The sequence below is a fragment of the Triticum urartu genome, chromosome 7A (assembly GCF_056163025.1).
Source record: "Triticum urartu cultivar PI428250 chromosome 7A, HENAU_Tu73, whole genome shotgun sequence".
In the NCBI taxonomy this organism is placed as follows: Eukaryota; Viridiplantae; Streptophyta; class Magnoliopsida; order Poales; family Poaceae; genus Triticum; species Triticum urartu.
In genome coordinates, this window is record NC_141879.1 from 665,670,888 (window position 1) to 665,690,773 (window position 19,886).

Below are 19,886 nucleotides of genomic sequence, written 5' to 3' on the forward strand. Positions count from 1 at the left end.
AAACATATGTAGAGCATCAGGGCATATCATGCACACATTAAACATGGCAAAAATGACAAAAAGCTAAATGGAGCAGCAGATCTGACAATTATCTCAAGTAGCCCTCTTCTAACAGCATTTCAGGCATCAAAATGAACTCAAATGAAAATGATGCAATGGAAAGAAATGATGTACTCTTTGAGATGAACATTTTGATATGCTATATGCATGAATCGGAGCTACGGATGCAAAGTTACGAGGCTAAGAACATGAGCATATGGACTAGAAAATTCCGAGGACTTAGAGAAAAAAAGGAACCACCAGATCTAGGGTTTCGGTGGCACGCAATCCGAGGTGAGTCCGGCGAGCTCCCTCGGCTCTGGCGAGCTTGACGGAGCGGCGGGGAGGCGAGGGGAGGTTTCCCCGGCCTCTCCCGGCCGGATCCGGCGGTGGGGAGGCGAGGCGGCGCGGGGAGGCGGCTGCGGCGGGGCGGCGGAGCCGCGGCGGCGACCTATGGCGGCGGGGCGACGGAGATCCGGTGACGGCGCGTGGTGGCGGCGGTGAGGCGACCGCGGGCGGGCGCCCCCGTGCGGCGGCGGCGGCGGGATGGGCCGCAGGGGCCCGGACGGGGCTCTGCGGGCCTCGGGCGGCGGCGGACTGGCGGCGATGACGTGGCAAGCCGCGGTTGGGCGAGGGGTCGGCGGCGGACGTGTCCGGACTGGACGGACATGTCCGGCCGGCGCGGAGGCGATTTTTTTAGGGTTTCGGGGAGGGGGGTCCGAGATTTTCGAGGAGGACCTATATATAGGCATAGAGGGAGCTAGGAGAGTCCAAATGAGGTGCGGTTTTTGGCCACGCGATCGGGATCGAACGCTCTGGATGATGGAGGAAGCTTAGGTGGGTTTTGGGCCAAATTGGAGGGGTGTTGGGCTGCAACACACACGAGGCCTTTTCGGTCCCTCGGTTAACCGTTGGAGTATCAAACGAAGTCCAAACGATACGAAACTTGACAGGTGGTCTACCGGTAGTAAACCGAGGCCGCTTGGCAAGTCTCGGTCCAATCCGGAAATGTTTAATCCCCACACACGAAAGAAAGGTAGAAATGACCACCGGAGGAGAACGAAGCGCCGGAATGCAAAACGGACAACGGGGAAAATGCTCGGATGCATGAGATGAACACGTATGCAAATGCAATGCACATGATGACATGATATGAGATGCATGACAACGATAACAACACACGGAGACAAAAACCCGAACCCGAGAAAATAAAATAACTTAACACCGAAACTGCAAGAGTTGGAGTACAAATTGGGAAAGTTACATCCGGGGTGTTACAACACTCCACCACTACGAAAGGATCTCGTCCCGAGATCTAGGACTGAAAGAACGTCAGGTATTCAGAACGGAGGTGATCCTCGCGTTCCCAGGTAGCTTCACGGTCGGAATGGTGTGACCACTTGACTTTGAGAAATTTGATTGACTTCTTGCGAGTCTTGCGTTCAGTCTCTTCAAGATTAGCAACTGGGTGCTCACGATAAGAGAGATCTTCTCGGAGCTCAATGTCCTCGAAGTTGACAGTGCGGTCAGGAGTCTTGAAGCACTTTCGAAGCTGAGAGACATGGAACACATCATGAACATTTGCAAAGTTTGAAGGAAGCTCGAGTTGATAGGCGAGGTCGCCTCTCTTGCTGACAATCTTGAAAGGTCCCACGTATCTGGGAGCAAGCTTCCCTTTGATACCGAAGCGACGAGTACCTTTCATAGGAGAGACGCGGAGGTAAACATGATCTCCGATCTCGAAAGCCAAATCACGGTGCTTATTATTATAGTAGCTCTTCTGGCGGGGTTGGGCTGGTTTGAGGTTATCATGAATGACTTTGCACATTTCCTCTGCTTCTGTGATTAAGTCATTACCCAAAAGCTGACGTTCACCGGTTTCAGACCAGTTGAGAGGGGTACGGCACTTCCTGCCATACAGAATTTCAAATGGGGCCTTGCCCGAACTTGCTTGAAAACTGTTGTTGTAGGAGAATTCAGCATAAGGAAGACAATCCTCCCACTTCATGCCGAAGGAGATCACACAAGCCCTGAGCATATCTTCAAGAATCTGGTTGACACGCTCGACTTGACCGCTAGTTTGAGGATGGAAAGCTGTGCTGAAGCGGATATTAGTTCCCATGGCATTCTAAAAAGAATCCCAAAACTTGGATGTAAAGATGCTGCCACGGTTTGAAGAGATCACTTGAGGAATAACGTGCAGTGAGACAATTCGAGAGGTATAGAGTTCCGCCAATTGAGCTGCAGTGATCGACTCTTTGATAGGCAGAAAGTGAGCCACTTTGGTGAGTTTGTCGATGACAACGAATATAGCATCATTGCCACGCTTGGACTTTGGAAACCCAGTCACAAAGTCCATTTCAATGTGGTCAAACTTCCATTCTGGAATGGCAAGAGGTTGGAGGAGACCTGCTGGCCTTTGGTGTTCTGCCTTCACTCTTCTGCAAACATCACATTCATTCATGAATTGAGCAATCTCGCGCTTCATTCGAGTCCATCAATAAGCTTGCTTAAGGTCCTGATACATCTTCGTGCTCCCAGGATGGATGGAGAGGAAAGAATTATGAGCCTCGTTCATGATCACTTTACGGAGGTCGCCTTTGGGTACAACAATACGATCCTCGAAGAAGAGAGTATCCTTGTCATCAAGGCGGTAGAACTTGTACTTGGGTTGACTCTTGGCAATCCCAATCTTCACCTTTTTCACCATAGCATCAAGAAGCTGGGCTTGGCGAATCTGGTCTTCCAATGTAGGAGAGACTTGAAGGTTGGCGAGGAAACCTTGAGAAACAACTTGCAGATTAAGTTTGTGGAAAGCTTCACAAAGCTCGGGTTGATAAGGCTTGAGAATCAGACTGTTGCAATAAGCTTTCCTGCTCAATGCGTCAGCAATCACATTGGCCTTGCCTGGAGTATACTCAATACTCGGATTATATTCTTGAATCATTTCGACCCATCGAGTTTGCCTGAGGTTGAGCTTAGGCTGAGTGAAGATGTACTTAAGACTCTTGTGATCAGTGAAAATGTCCACTTTTCTTCCCAATAGAAGATGTCTCCAAGTCAAAAGAGCATGCACAACTGCCGCCAACTCGAGATCATGAGTGGGGTAGTTCTTCTCATTAGGCTTCAATTGGCGAGAGGTATAAGCAACAAATTTCTTCTCTTGCATCAAAACTGCGCCAAGACCTTGGAGAGAGGCATCACAAAAGACCTCGTACGGCTTGGATTCATCAGGCGGAGTGAGAACTAGAGCAGTGATCAATTTCTCTTTCAAAGTGTTGAAAGAAATGTCACACTCCGGAGACCAAACGTACTTGATGTGCTTCTGGAGAAGATTTGAGAGAGGCTTCGCGATCTTAGAAAAGTTTTCAACGAATCTTCGGCAATAGCTTGCGAGACCGAGGAAGCTACGGAGTTGCTTCACGTTCTGAGGAGGTTCCCAATTCACAATTGCAGACACCTTCTCAGGATTCACGGCAATGCCCTTGGCAGAGATGATATGACCAAGATAAAGAACCTCATCGAGCCAAAATTCACACTTGGAGAACTTGGCGTAGAACTTGTGTTCCCTGAGCTTATCGAGTACCAAACGCAAGTGCTTGGCATGATCTTCCTTATTCTTCGAGAAAACCAGAATGTCGTCGAGATAGACCAAAACGAAGTCATTGGTGTAGGCGTTGAAGATGAACTTCATCATGCGAGAGAACGTCGGAGGAGCGTTGACGAGACGAAAAGACATGACAGTGTATTCATATGAACCAAAGCTTGTCCTGAAAGCCGTCTTGGGAATATCTTGCTCATGGATTCGAATCTGATGATAACCCATACGGAGATCAAGCTTGGAGAATACTTGGGCACCTTTGAGTTGTTCGAACAGCTCATTGATGTTAGGAAGTGGGTATTTGTTCTTGATGGTCTTCTTGTTCAATGGGCGGTAATCAACACAAAGTCGGTCCGTTCCATCCTTCTTCTTCACAAAAAGAACACCACAACCCCACGGAGAAGAACTAGGTCGGATGAGACCCATTTTCTCTTGAATATCGAGTTGCTTCTTCAGCTCCTTCAGCTCTTCAGGTCCTAGCTTGTAAGGACGTTTGCACACAGGTTCCGTGCCGGGCTCAAGATCAATAATGAATTCAACTGGCCGGTGCGGAGGCATTCCTGGAAGCTCTTCTGGGAAGACGTCTTGATATTCGCAAACGACTGGAATTTGCGAGATAGCATCCAATTCACCCTTCTCATTGAGAGAAAACAGACGGATGGTATCATCATGAGCGGCAAAGACAATTATATCCTCAGACAAATGAGTCAATTGAATCTGCCTGGCTGCACAATCAAGCTGAGCCTTGTGCTTAGAAAGCCAATCCATTCCGAGAATAGGATCAATATCCGAGTTACCAAGAACCATTGGAGAAGAAAGAAACTTGTAATCGCCCAAAGTGATAGTAACATCCGGAGCCATCATTTTGGTGTTCATGAACAAACTCGGAGAAGAACCGCTATCGGCTTAGGCAAATCAATAGTATGCACATCATGCATAGATGCAAAAGGCTTCGATAAAAACGATAAAGATGCACCCGTGTCAAAAAGAACTCTTGCGGGAATTTCATTAACAGGAAGGTTACCCATGATCACATCTGGTGAGTCCTCTGCCTGAGCTGCATTCAGCAAGTTGACCTTGGCGGACTTGGGGTTATGCTTGACCACAGTTGTACTTGCCGATCTGACAGGAGGAGGAGGAGGAAGACGCCTCTGGTTGAAACACTTGTTGGCATAGTGACCCTTCTGTTGGCACTTGTTGCACGTGACCTCTGAAAGCGGACGGTGATACGGAGCACTCGATCTTGGAGCTTGAGACGAAGTCTTGTTCTGAAAGCCAGGGTTGGGTGGGTGGGAAGATCCACTGCCACCTTTGCTCTTCTGCTGATACGGCTGACAGAACGGAGGAGAAGGAAGCCAATACTTCTGCTGCTTGGCCACTTGAGTAGAGGAAGAAGGAGTAACATCTCTGACTCGCTTCTTGGAAGCATCACACCTCAACTGAGCAGCCTCTTGCTTCAGTGCCATGTTGTAGAACTCATCGTATCTCAAAGGCTCGAAGAGAACAAGAGCTAGCTGAATTTCTTCTCTGAGACCACCCCTGAACTGATATATCATGCTCTTCTCATCAGGGACGTCCTGCTTGGCAAAGCGGGCGAGCTTCTGAAACAACTTGTTGTAGTCATAGACAGACAAAGAGCCTTGCTTCAGGTTGTGGAATTCCTCACGCTTGCTTTCAACCACGCTCTGGGGAATATGATGAGCTCGGAAATCTCGACGGAAATCATCCCAGGTGATAACATGTCCACCTCTGGAATCCTTGTACTGCTGGAACCATTCTGTAGCTTGATCTTTGAGTTGGAAGGAAGCGAACTTGACAAAGTCCTCAGGTCTGACGTTACTGCACTCGAAATGCTTGCACAGATCCACTAGCCAATCGTCAGCATCGGTTGCCTCAACACAATTGCTGAAAGTCTTTGGCCCATTAGCAAGGAACTGGTTGAGTGTAGCAAAGTGATTCTGATTGTTGCCTTGGTTCCCTTGGTTGCCTTGATTGCGCTCTTGGAGAATTTGCATGATCAACTGTGTGTTTGCATTGGTTGCGGCCATCACATCTTGCCATGCCTCCGGAGGAGGTGGAGGTGGTGGCGGATTAGGATTCGGAGTCATGCGCGTTGGAGGAGCCATCCTGAAGAGGTTGACATCCATTAGCACATTGATAGACAAATATTGAAGCTGAATCCAACGGAATGAAAATTGCAACATATAGTCTTCACATCCGAACAAAATGGACGAACGCATTCCTCTTGAAATGGTCACATATCCATAAATTGAGAAGCCACGTAGAATTAAGGTAGAGAAATAAATCAACAAGGTACGGATCAAGAACGAATAATCGGTAAGAAATCCCAATCTCAAACCAATATCCGTGGAAGAAGAACTAGAGCTACTAGAATTCCCACCTATGAAACTCCCGAACCTTTCCGGTTATGCAATCAGGTGTTGGGGATACAGGGGAAGCATAATATCTCACCCAAACTAGCAATTCCTACATCCAGCTGTATCCATCCTTCAACACATAACCAAGAAAACTTCGTAAACCATCTACCTCAACCTTCGAAAAGCATCCGTTATACAAGTTATGGTGATACTCCCGAACTCCCGCCCCAGTACTGGGTGGCGTCGAGGTTATCTCACCAACGAACCGCATAAAAGAGATTTTCGATGTCGGCGTACTAAACTTAGGTATTCCAGAACTGCAACGATAAAATTATGATGACAACACCTTAAAGCTCAACTCCCCGGGACACTTCCACTAAACCCCTGATAGGAGGCACCAATACAATGTTCTCATCATAAAACCATCGAAACGATTCCAAGATACCCACGTGATCCTAAAAAAAATTTGTGAAATTTGAGGAGAGAAGAGTCAAAACTCTACGTCGGGATGCCTTACCAGAGCGATGAGGAGACTGGGAAGTAAAAAGAATTCCTAAACTCTCCGATATATAATTCCTAAATGACTCAAAACATTTTTCTAGACACAACTCGGCCGCTAAAAACGATCAAGCAATGGGGCTCCTAAGGTCGGGGAACGCTCTGATTACCAACTTGTAACACCCTCGATGCGACTATATCTCCCACGTGTCGAGGCACGGCTTAGAGGCATAATCGCATTGAAGGCCTATGTCGCAAGTTAGGCAATCTTCACAACATCACATGTGATATGATAATAAAAAGGGGAGATAACATAGTTGGCTTACACTCGCCACGTCAATCAAGTACATAAATAACATTACATCATCCAAACACTCATGGCCCGACTACAGCGCCAAAATAAAAGATAACCCAACATGCGACACGGTCCCAATCACCCCCAACTGGGCACCACTACTGATCATCAGGAAAGGAAACATAGTAACGTTGAGAGTCTTCGTCAAACTCCCACTTGAGCTCAAACGCGTCTCCTGGAGCGGAATCATCAGGACTTGCATCTGGTGTAATAGTAATCTGTGAGCCACAGGGACTCAGCAATCTCGCACCCTCGCGATCAAGACTATTTAAGCTTATAGGTATGGTAAGGTAAAATATGTGGAGCTGCAGCAAGCGACTAGCAAGTATGGTGGCTATCTTATACGCAAAAGAGAGCGAGAAGAGGAGGCAAAGCACGAGCGAGAAACTAGAGAGCAACCTGCACAAACATTACTCCAACACCATGTCCACTTCCCGGACTCCGCCGAGAAGAGGCCATCACGGTAACACACTCAGTTGATTCATTTTAATTAAGTTAAGGTTCAAGTTATCTACAACCGGACATTAACAAATTCCCATCTGCCCATAACCGCGGGCACGGCTTTCGAAAGTTCAAAACCCTGCAGGGGAGTCCCAACTTAGCCCATGACAAGCTCTCACGGTCAACTAAGGAATAGACCTCCTCCCAAGACGTTTCGATCAGACTCGGTATCTCGGTTCTTCAAGACACTTCGACAGGTTAAAACAAGACCAGCAACACCGCCCGAATGTGCCAACAAATCCCGATAGGAGCTGCACATATCTCGTTCTCAGGGCACACTCAGATGAGCAAGACGCCGGGTAGGCCAGCCCAGAGTTGCCCCTGGTAGCCCCGGACATCGCTCGGTTGGACCAACACTCAGAGGACCACTGGCCCGGGGGGGTTTAAAATAAAGATGACCCTTGAGTCTGCAGAACCCAAGGGAAAGAAAAGGCTAGGTGGCAAATGATAAAACCAAGGTTGGGCATTGCTGGAAAAGCTTTAATCAAGGCGAACTATCAAGGGGTTCCCATTATAACCCAACCGCGTAAGGAACGCAAAATCTGGGAACATAACACCGATACGACGGAAACTAGGGCGGCAAGAGTGGAACAAAACACTAGGCGAGAGGCCGAGCCTTCCACCCTTTACCAAGTATATGGATGCATTAAGATAACATAGCAATATAATGATATCCCAACAAGTAAATAAATGTTCCAACAAGGAACGACCTCCAATCTTCACCTGCAACTAGCAACGCTATAAGAGGGGCTGAGCAGATCACAGACTTAGTGAAAACTGGAACATGCTGAAAACAGATATCAAGTAGGCATGTTTACGAGCTCGATGCACTCACTACGGTGCAAGTCATGACAAGATAAGCAGATCAAGGACTTAGTGGAATTGCCAAGTCCCTGAAAACAGAATTACCAAGTGCACCACTTGGCAAGCTTGCACTAGTCACCACACACATCACAAAAATAAATGGGTTGCACCTCTGGAAAGATGACAAAACCCTTAACAAAACATATGTAGAGCATCAGGGCATATCATGCACACATTAAACATGGAAAAAATGACAAAAAGCTAAATGGAGCAGCAGATCTGACAATTATCTCAAGTAGCCCTCTTCTAACAGCATGTCAGGCATCAAGATGAACTCAAATGAAAATGATGCAATGGAAAGAAATGATGTATTCTCTGAGATGAACATTTTGATATGCTATATGCATGAATCGGAGCTACGGATGAAAAGTTACGAGGCTAAGAACATGAGCATATGGACTAGAAAATTCCGGGGACTTAGAGAAAAAAAGGAACCACCAGATCTAGGGTTTTGGTGTCACGCAATCCGAGGCGAGTCCGGCGAGCTCTCTCGGCTCCGGCGAGCTTGACGGAGCGGCGGGGAGGCGAGGGGAAGGTTGCCCCGGCCTCTCCCGGCCGGATCCGGCGGCGGGGAGGCGAGGCGGCGCGGGGAGGCAGCTGCGGCGGGGCGGCGGAGCCACGGCGGCGACCTGTGGCGGCGGGGCGACGGAGATCCGGCGACGGCGCGTGGTGGCGGCAGCGAGGCGACCGCGGGCGGGCGCCCCCATGCGGCGGCGGCGGGATGGGCCGCGGGGGCCCGGACCGGGCTCCGCGGGCCTCGGGCGGCGGCGGACTGGCGGCGATGACGTGGCAAGCCGCGGTTGGGCGAGGGGTCGGCGGCGGACGTGTACGGCCCGAACGGACGTGTCCGGACGGCGCGGAGGCGATTTTTTTAGGGTTTCGGGGAGGGGGATCCGAGATTTTCGAGGAGGACCTATTTATAGGCATAGAGGGAGCTAGGAGAGTCCAAATGAGGTGCAGTTTTCGGCCACGCGATCAGGATCGAAGGCTCTAGATGATGGAGGAAGCTTAGGTGGGTTTTGGGCCAGATTGGAGGGGTGTTGGGCTGCAACACACACGAGGCCTTTTCGGTCCCTCGGTTAACCGTTGGAGTATCAAACGAAGTCCAAACGATACGAAACTTGACAGGCGGTCTACCGGTAGTAAACCAAGGCCGCTTGGCAAGTCTCGGTCCAATCCGGAAATGTTTAATCCCCACACACGAAAGAAAGGTAGAAATGACCACCAGAGGAGAACGAAGCGCCGGAATGCAAAACGGACAACGGGGAAAATGCTCGGATGCATGAGATGAACACGTATGCAAATGCAATGCACATGATGACATGATATGAGATGCATGACAACGATAACAACACACGGAGACAAAAACCCGAACCCGAGAAAATAAAATAACTTAACGCCGAAACGGCAAGAGTTGGAGTACAAATTGGGAAAGTTACATCCGGGGTGTTACACCTTGTGTTCAAAATCTTTTATGGAGTATTCGGAGGAGGAACGCACCTTGCAATGCCAAAGACAATCTGCGCGCCGGACTCATCATCATTAAAGCCTGGTTCAGGGGCTACTGAGGGAGTCCTGGATTAGGGAGTATCCGGACAGCCGGACTATACCCTTTGGCCGGACTGTTGGACTATGAAGATACAAGATTGAAGACTTTGTCTCGTGTCCGGATGGGACTCTCCTTGGCGTGGAAGGCAAGCTTGGCGATACGGATATGTAGATCTCCTCCCATTGTAACCGACTCTGTGTAACCCTAGCCCCCTTCAGTGTCTATATAAACCGGAGGGTTTAGTCCGTAGGACAACAACAATCATACCATAGGCTAGCTTCTAGGGTTTAGCCTCTACAATCTCGTGGTAGATCAACTCTCGTAATTCTCATATCATCAAGATCAATCAAGCAGGAAGTAGGGTATTACCTCCATAGAGAGAGGGCTCGAACCTGGGTAAACATCGTGTCCCCCGCCTCCTGTTACCATCCGCCTTAGACGCACAGTTCGGGACCCCCTACCCGAGATCCGCCGGTCTTGACACCGACAGTCTGCGTGTCAGGTGCTGCAAACTCTATAAAATCTTTTTTCTCTGTTATAAATTATTGTTAATTATTTCTCTTATCGATTTTTTTGGTTAAATCTTCGATCCGTCAGATTGTCTAGCTACCGACTCCCATTAACCCCCAAGAGTAAAATTCCAAGAAGTAGTGATAACTATTTTTAGCATAGGAGCACCGCAAAAAACGCTAATGAAAAAGAAAAGAGGTCTGAAAATGAAAATCACACATGGTTGTATTGGCAAGTTAAGGGATCACAGCACCACACCCCTCCCGAGAGAGGAACATGCCTAATTGAGGGGCAGTCGCACTTCAGGCTAGGGACAAGATTGTTTTTCCTCTTTTGGGGATATTTTTCATATATACCGATTTCTATTACCTGAAATTTCATTTTAGTCAGTTTTAGAAATTATTGTACCCGCTTTCAAAAAATCTTTGCTAGCTTCCAATATTTGAAACTTTGGGGGTTTTCAAAACTTCACAATTTAAAAAAATTATAACTTCATGTTTTGAAAATCTGAACTTCGAATTTCAAACAATAAATTTAAACTTTTAAAAAGGACAAATATCTTAACATTTAAAAACTCTAGAAACTTCACATGGAGAAAAGCCACACCTACTTCACACGAAAGGGAAGGAGGGAAGCACACACTTGCTTGGGCACCCGTACCCATCGGCTCCCGATAAGTATAGCATTGCACAAGTGCAACAGGCACCCGTGAGGGATGTAGTTCACCTAGAGTGTTTTGATAAGATTAAGATATTTTTTTGTAACATTGCACTATGATTCTTTGCGCTTGAAGACCAAACAACCATGCCTTATTATTAACCAAAAATTGGCACTATCTCCTAACCTCTCCATTGACTTTCCGTGGTTCTTGAAGCCCTTCGTCCCATAATTCTTGTCATGGTTTTAGTTCAAAACTAACCATGACATGAATTATGGAATGGAGGGAGTAAGTATGTGGTGCCGCCCTTGGTTGAGTCCCGTGTAGAGTTATGTCCATCTTCTGTCCATGATCTTGAGGATATTTTTGTGGCTCAAGATCAAGAACCGCCATGCATGGTGGTGGCGCCAACAGCAAGGGGAAGAAGAAGCATGACCCCGGGGTGTCCAGAGATATTTCCTTGGACCCTTTGTGCATGGCCCCTAGACCCGTGTGTGCATGTGGTATGTAGCACATATCACATGAAGAATGTTTTTAATCCATTTTTTCAAGGGTAGGATTAGAATGTTTAGTGTGATCCCCACGGTTGTCATACGACTCAAACGAAACCAATTCAAAACCTTCGAGTCTTCAAAAAATAGACGCTTGTTTTTCTTTTCAGAGCGGGGGTCAACCATGCCTTATAAACCCATCAAGAGACCAAGGTCCTTTGATAAACTTACTAGTTGACATTAGTCTCACTAACAACATTATCAACAACACCAAAATAGGGTGTGACTTCTAGAAGAAGAACAAGGCCTGCAACGCTTGGATCACAAGCCGATGGTTAACAATCAAGTGACTGGAACTTTTAGAAAATTAGTCGCGTATGATGCATAGGTGGAAAAAGAAAATTGTCGTTAGTTCCTTGTTCTATGGCTTTGGAGAGTACTTATAGTTTGGTGATGCTACTATATATCATCTTGGCATTTGTGGACTCTTGCCATTGTTGCAAAACATTGAGATATCTTGTGACCTGCAAATCATCCTACCATGTCATTTTATTTGAAGCGGTACAGGTATAAACCGGTATCTTGCATTATTTTTCTAAACTCAACCCTCTTCATCTCCGGCTAGGGGAGGAATTTGGTATGACAAACTACAAAGTTGGGTTTTGCTGTTTGCTCCAAGTTGGGGTAGTGGAACTTACCCAAAAAAATTAAACACATTAAGGTGTGCGTCAAGGGTGAACCCTGGCGATAGCCACGTCCCCGTTTTACTGTGCCGAAGTAAAGAAAAAAGAAGCGATTGGGAGCAGAAAATGCGTCCCAGGATAACGCCTTCACCGGGTAAACTCTCTCTCTCTCTCTCTCATTATGTATGTGCTCCTCCCTTGCATGAACACAGAGTTGCGCAGCCGGTGGTGTCACCAAGGGTTGCTGTGATGAATAGCCGTCGATAGCACTGCCTCCTCCTCCATATCGTGCCCAGGTAGAGCTGCCACTTCCTCCCACATATTCTCGATATTTATTTTGATTTATTACCCCTTGGGTTATACTCTCTGTGATCAGCTCATCCCCATGTTTCAATAATTTCCCTTTACTCGCTCCCTATTTCTAGATTGTTAGACGTGTTATTACATTAGTTCGTTGTTTTGTTTTTCCTTTATTCTAGGATGGCATCTCTGTTTACTAAGATGAATTAAGCATGCTGGAGATGACACTACGTATGATTTGCCCATCACACGTTTGTTGTAATGTCATACTTCAAGTGAGGTTTCTTTTCTACTTGGATAAATTTGCTATCTATTTTCTATGGACCCGGACACCCGGTAAGTTATTTAGGATGATAAAGGGCCTCTGGTTAAAATTTGGAGTTCTTCTCCAAGATTTAAGGATGATAGATTGCCCGTGCTCAGGTTCTATTCTTTTTTTTTGGTTTCTTCTTCTTCTTGCCTCTAATGCATCTTCAGATTTTGTTTCTTGGGCTATTTCGGCTCCTTGCTGGGTATTTCTTTCTTGGATTTTAGCTTTGTTTTTCTTTGTTCACATTCACCTGATTGACTATTCTTTGTGTACTACCTAATTATTTTTTAGGTAACTACCTTCGGTGCTGATTGTCGCCTCACATTTCTGTCAGAGCTTTGGTTAGTAGCAGATTTCTTGGGAGTTCAGGTAGTTGCTTTGCCCCCAACCCCCAACCTCATTTCTTTTATTTAGGTTTTGATGCTATGAACGTATTGTCTGGTGTCGCTTGGATTCAGACTTGCTGTACTGGGCACAAAAAATATAAGATGACACGTGGACAAATTGCAAATGTGAATAGAAATATATTGGTTGTGCATTGTAGTTCATGCATTCAATTTCTGTTATTTTATTATCATGTACACCTAACAGATCAGAATAATAGATTGCAAGCAGAAAGTGCCTTATGATGGTGCCATGTGTGACCTTCTTTGGTCTGATCCAGAGGGTGTTGTAGATGGCTGGGCATTAAGTCCTCGATGTACTATTGGATCACCCTTCCGTTTGCAAAAGAAATTTTGGCATACAAAATTGTCGGTTTTATGCATGTCAAAGAACTACCATTTTTTGCAAGAACAACCAAATAGGAATGTAGTTTGTTTACCAGATTGCGTGCACTTGTATTTGCAATATGATTCAAGATGCAGAGAAAGGTTTGATTTCATCTCGTGTAACGACACTGATCAAGATGTACACCGCCAGGAAGAAGATCCGGAAGAACAAGGGCGTCGAGCCCTCCAAATTCGAGGTTACCGTCGTGCAGGTGAGCTTCTATCTTGCGTCCCTCTTGTTGTTGGCTTTGTGCCATTCATGTGTTTCGTTTCTGTATCTAGAAATACTCTTTCGTTTTGGTTTGTTAAGGTTTGACATGCTTGTGCTGCTTAATATATCTGTAGGCTTTATTTCACTTGGAGAAAGGCAATCGGGAGCTCAAGGGTGACCTCAAGGACATGTACATCAACACTGCAATGTAAGTAGATAATCTAGATAGATGTTGTAGGGAACAAGAAGGCCGTGCTGATCTATGTGTTGTACCGTCTGCGCAAGACCTTTAGGAAGATCCACGACGGATTATTTTGCTCTTTTCATTATCCACTCTTCCTGTTTTAGACCAAATAGATTGGATTTATTGGTAAATTAGTTTTTAGGCATCTGCATTTTTGTTATGTTCATGGTTGTTTATTTCAGTTGTGGTAACCAGTTATTACCTCCGTAAGTTTTTTTTTGCATGCAATCTGATATGCCTAGGGCTGCATGCATCACTCTAATGCAGAGGCCGAGGGTAATCTTCATTTTCAATTTTTATATGCCTGTGTTGACTAGAGGAAAGGATGGCTGTGTATCTAATCAGCCATCCATCTTGTAAGACTGTCACCTCTCTGTTAACAGACCTATTAGGTTGCTCTGCTTTATGAGGGAACACTCTGCTGCTGCAGTTTTCAACAATCGTCATACGAGTTGACCAGCATTTTCATGTACATATCTTACATTATGACTGAACACTCTACGGCTGCAGCTCTATTAAATGTATTTTTTTAGCAACGGGGCTCATATGTACTATACACAAACGTTAACAACTAAAACAACTAGATTGGTGCGCAAACTCACCCCTCAAGAGGCGCGCCCAGGGCGCGCCCCATCCACTAATTTCTTTCAATAGTGCGTCATGGAAGACGGACCAGAAAAATTCACTTGATTTTAATAAAGGATGAATTTTATTTACTCAAAATGAAGCATCAAATAGACACTAAAACAATGAGCGCACACCCAGCCTCTACATAGCTGGATGCACACAGTCGACACCAACCCATACAAAAAATATCCGCAAATAGCAAGGTCATATAGGACCAAAAGTATGCCTATGCCAGGAAAAAGAAAACCATGAAGTTTCAAATCCGACAAACTACAAAGATGATCATATCCGCATCAACCATCTCATGGCAACACAAGGACAACCAGGTTCTTCAACAAGGACACCTTCAAAAAGAAAGCGACACTGGAGAGTCGTCGTCACTGGATCCCACCACCAAATAACAAAATCAAAGTTTCATCTTAAAAAACTAGTCCGAGCATATCCGGGCAATGTCTTCAACAAAGTATGGACACTTCTTGACAAAATCAAGAGAGAATCGTCTTCATTTTCGATTTCCAGAGAAACTTCATTTCTGAACTTTGCCGTTTGGTAGTACAGTATCTCAGTAGACAGTATGCAAGTGAAGGCATCATTGGCTACCTACCTCAGGCCTCAGGGCATCTCCAGCCGGCCCCCCAAGACGCCCTCCCAGGCCACTTTTTAGACGCCGACGGGCAAAAAACGCCCCACTCGGGCCCCCAGGAAGCTGTTTTTCGCCAGATTTGACGAAAGTTAGCGCTGGCACACCCACCCCAAACCCAGGCCCCTGGGGGGCAGCTGGGGACGCCTTTTTGCATGCACAGGCCCACTTGCCAGCCCCTCTTTCTTCCCTCTCTCCTCTCCTTTCTCTCTTTTCTTTCTCCTCTCTCCTCTTCTTTTCCATCCGCCACCTACCACACACACAGCCGGAGCGGAGCACGCATGGCCGGAGGCGGACGCCGCCGCAAGCGGTGGGGCGCGGCTGGGGGCGACAGGAGGAGCGGGCGGAGGTGGGATGCAGGGAGCCGGCGGGAGCTACAGCAGTGGGTGCGGGGGGGGGGGGGGTGAGCACGGCCACGGCGACTGACGAGCGGCGGTGGTGGCGGAGCTGCGTCGGGGAATCGCAGGGAGGCAGAGCTAGCGGGGGGCGTGGAGCAGAGGGTGGCGGGCCGGGGCGAGGCCGCACGCGGGAAGCAAGGCGCGGGCGGGGCGACTGTCGGCGGGTAGCAGAGGCGGTTCGGGCCGGCGCACAGGGCGCATGGGGCTGGCACGCACGACGCGCCCGGAACAGCTGGGAGCGACCGGGGCACGACGACAACGAGGGGCAGGGGCGCGCGAACCAGTGAGGCTGTAGCAGCGGAGCGGGGGCAGCGCGGCGAGTGGGGGCGTGCGCTGTAGGTCACGGCCGGGCGCGGCAGAGAACGTACAGGGGGAGTTCGGCAGCGCGGGGCTGGGCGCGGCCGCAGGAAGCTCGTTGTGAGCTTGGGCGTGCAGCTCGCGCGGCCATGGCGGGGGGCTCGCGTGGCCGGATCGGAGCACGCATAGCCGGGAAGGGGCTCGCGCGCGCATGGCCGGGGCGGGAAGGGCCTCCGTCTTCTTCGTCCTCGCAATGGCCGTCCCCGTGGCCGCGAGCGAGCAGGGGGGGGGGAGCCGGTGCGTGCGTGCACGCGCGGGCGAAGCAGCGGAGGGCGGCCACGGCCAGGCGCGGGCGCGAGCTGCTACGCGTTCGACGGCCTCGCTTGGGGATGGAAACGGCTGGAGATCTTTTCACCCCCAAGCAAAAATTCTCGCCGGCAGCCCCTCATAAGGCGAAAAAAATGTCTCTTGGGAAGGGGGGGAGGCAAACGGCTGGAGATGCCCTCAGCGGTCAGCACTCAGCACACCGATGATCCGTCGCCGTTTCGCGCGGCCGCCGCAGCACAGGGCCGACAACAAATCCGTCCGATTGCCGGCCCCCACGATGCTGTGCTGCCGTGCAGCTTCTGCGATGCCGCCGCCACGGTTGCCCACGAGGGCACCATCTTTTTGGTTGATCAAGGAAATATCGGACCAGGACAGACCATTCATCAGCTTCTGATCACTAAATAACAATTATCTTCCTATTCCAAGAAGATAGAGAAAAATATTAAGCTTCACTCGTCACCATGCAACAAGACGCCATTGTTGACCATTCCCCTCAAGAAATGCTTTGAATAACAAGTTTAGATCTTAGCCTACGTCATGCAGCATCTTCTCAAGAACACAAGCGTGGGCGCTACGGATTTGCTCACTGGGGACTGACGGAAGGGAAGCTTCCGCGATGACACGCCGCTCATAAATACGCACCGTCGGCCGCCCCTCCGCTCCTCAGCAGCACAAACACATCGGCAGGGAGGATCCAATGGATATGGAGTCGTCGGTGGCGGTGGTGGCGGTGCCGTTCCCGATGCAGGGCCACCTCAACCAGCTGCTGCACCTGTCGCTGCAGCTCGCGTCGGAGCCTCACGGGCAGGACCTGGACCTGCACTACGCGGCGCCCGCGGCGCACGTCCGCCAGGCGCGCGCGCGCGTGCACGGCTGGGACGACGCGGCGCTCCGCTCCGTCCACTTCCACGAGCTCGACATCCCCGCGTTCGCCGCACCGCCGCCCGACCCGGACGCCGCCTCGCCGTTCCCCACCCACATCATGCCCATGTTCGAGGCCTACGTCGCCGGCGCGGCCGCCCCGCTCGCCGCGCTCCTCCGGGACCTCTCCGCGTCTCGCCGCCGCGTGGTCGTCCTGCACGACGTCCTCAACGCCTTCGCCGCCGTCGAGGCGGAGCTGCTCCCGAACGGGGAGTCCTTCGGGCTCTACTGCGGCGCCGTGTCCTACATGGTCGGCATGGTGGACGCCGGGCACCGCCTCCTGCGGGACAGCGGCCTCGAGTACGCCCCCATGGACAGGTTCGTGTCCAGGGAGTTCATGGAGTGCGCCAAGAGGCAGTCCAGCATGGCGCAGTCGGTCTCGCGCGGCGGCGGCATGGTCGCCAACACGTGCCGCGCGCTCGAGGGCGAGTTCGTCGACGCCTTCGCCGAGACCCTCGCCGCCGTCGGCCAGAGGATCTTCGCCGTCGGGCCGTTGAACCCTCTGCTGGAGCCGGGGCAGATCGACGCGAAGCAGGGCAAGCGGCACGAGTGCCTGGACTGGCTCGACAAGCAGCCGACGGCGTCGGTGCTCTACGTGTCGTTCGGCTCGACGTCCTCGCTCCGAGGTCAGCAGGTCGCGGAGCTCGCCGCGGCGCTGCAGGGCAGCAAGCAGCGGTTCATCTGGGTGCTGCGCGACGCCGACCGCGGCAGCGTGTCCACCGACGACGCCGACAACCGCCGGCACGCGAGTCTGGCGTCCGAGTTCTCCGAGCAGACCCGGGGCACGGGGCTGGTGATCACCGGGTGGGCGCCGCAGCTGGAGATCCTGGCGCACCCGGCCACGGGCGCGTTCATGAGCCACTGCGGCTGGAACTCGACCGTGGAGAGCATGAGCCACGGCAAGCCGATCCTCGCGTGGCCCATGCACTCCGACCAGCCGTGGGACGCGCAGTTCGTCGAGAAATACCTCGGGGCCGGCCTCCTGGTGAGGCCGTGGGAGAAGCACGGCGAGGTGACGCCGGCGGCGACCATACAGCAGGCGATCGAGACGGCGATGGTCGGCGAGGAAGGGCTCGCGATGAGGCGGCGCGCCATGGCGCTCGGGGAGGCCGTTCGCGCCTGCGCGGCTGCAGGCGGCTCATCGCGCAAGGATTTGCAGGATTTCGTTGCTCACCTCACTAGGTGATACTATATCGTGTCTTTTTCTACTTCTACTTCTTTTTTTTCTCTTTTTTGATAAAACTTGCTCGTCTAACTAGGTGATACAGGTGATACAAGTGTATTAAAGAAAACAAATACTTCCCGCGTCTCAAATTGTACTCCCTCTTTCCCAAAATATAAAGGCATGAATTGAAGTTGCACGATCTTTGATGCAGAACTTTGACCACTAATATATATTGTGGTACATGGATTGAACATGTATAAATTCATCGTATTTGTCTTAATAAACAATTCATATGTATGTATACTAATTTTTATAGACATACAATAAATGAAAATCATTGTGAAAACCAGCATGCCACCATGGAGGCGGAGCACTAGGTCAAGGCGGATTCCTTCTGGATATTATAATCAGCAAGGGGCAACCGTCCTCAAGCTGCTTGCCTACAAAGATCAGACATTGCTGATCCAGTGGGATGCCCTTATCCTGGATCTTGGCCTTCACATTGTCGATCGTGTCAGAAGACTTGACCTCTAGGGTAATTGTCTTGCCGGTCAAGGTCTTGACAAAGATCTGTATGCCACCACGGAGACGGAGAACCAGGTGCAAGGTTGATTCTGCATGGATGTTGTAATCAGCAAGAGTGCGCCCATCCTCAAGTTGCTTGCCGGCAAAGATCAACCTCTGCTAGTCTGGGGGGATGCCCTCCTTGTCTTGGATCTTCGCTTTGACATTGTCGATCGTGTCAGAAGACTCCACCTCGAGGGTGAATGGTCTTTTCAGTGAGGGTCTTCACAAAGATTTGCATACCACCATGGAGCCTCAACACAAGGTGTAGGGTCGACTCCTTCTGGATGTTATAATCAGCTAGGGTACAACCATCTTTCCAGCTGCTTGCCAACAAAGATGAGGCGCTGCTGGTCCGACGGGATACCCTCCTTATCCTGGATCTTCGCCTTGACATTGTCAATCCTATCAGAGGAGTCAACCTCGAGCGTGATGGTTTTGCGAGTGAGTGTTTTCATGAATATCCGCATACCACCCCTGAGCCGAGCACCAGGTGGAGGGTGGACTCCTTCAGTATATTTGTAATCAGCAACAAAGATGAGCCTCTGCCGGTTCATGAACTTGAAAAAAGGTTCAGGGATTAGGAAAATGTTCACTGATTCAAAAATATTCACAAATTTGAAATTTATTCATGAATTTTAAAATTACGCATCAATTTCATATATTTGCAATTTGAAATTAGTTCACCAATTTAAAAATTGTTTGGAAATTAAAAAAAGTACCCGTGAATTTAAAAACCGATGCATGTGTTTATTGGAGCGTTGGAGCGGCAGTTCAATGTGGAGCCCGGAACGCTCTTGCTCGTACGTAGTAATTCTGTCAGCGGTTCCTGGTCGAGGTTGATTAAACACGAGTTGCTCGACCGCGCGCGTGGGTGGGTCGTGGGTGTATATAAACCGGTCGCGTCGTCTGTCTACCACAGTTCAATTCCTGGCGTCGATCGAAGAAGAAACTGATGGCTCGTGTTGTGCTACTAGTCGCCGCG

General features: G+C 49.5%; 1 protein-coding gene and 1 pseudogene across 1 annotated transcript; one reads left to right on the forward strand and one right to left on the reverse strand.

Annotated features, from left to right (window-relative positions):
- The first annotated feature begins 16,878 nt into the window (after positions 1-16,878).
- On the forward strand, positions 16,879-18,538 carry LOC125523836 (putative cis-zeatin O-glucosyltransferase). The gene has a single exon (XM_048688906.2). It carries the CDS (start codon positions 16,949-16,951, stop codon positions 18,356-18,358), a length of 1,410 nt encoding a protein of 469 aa, XP_048544863.1. The 5' UTR covers positions 16,879-16,948; the 3' UTR covers positions 18,359-18,538.
- Positions 18,539-18,674: 136 nt separating this feature from the next.
- On the reverse strand, positions 18,675-19,473 carry LOC125523837 (polyubiquitin 11 pseudogene; annotated as a pseudogene).
- Positions 19,474-19,886: the final 413 nt, after the last annotated feature.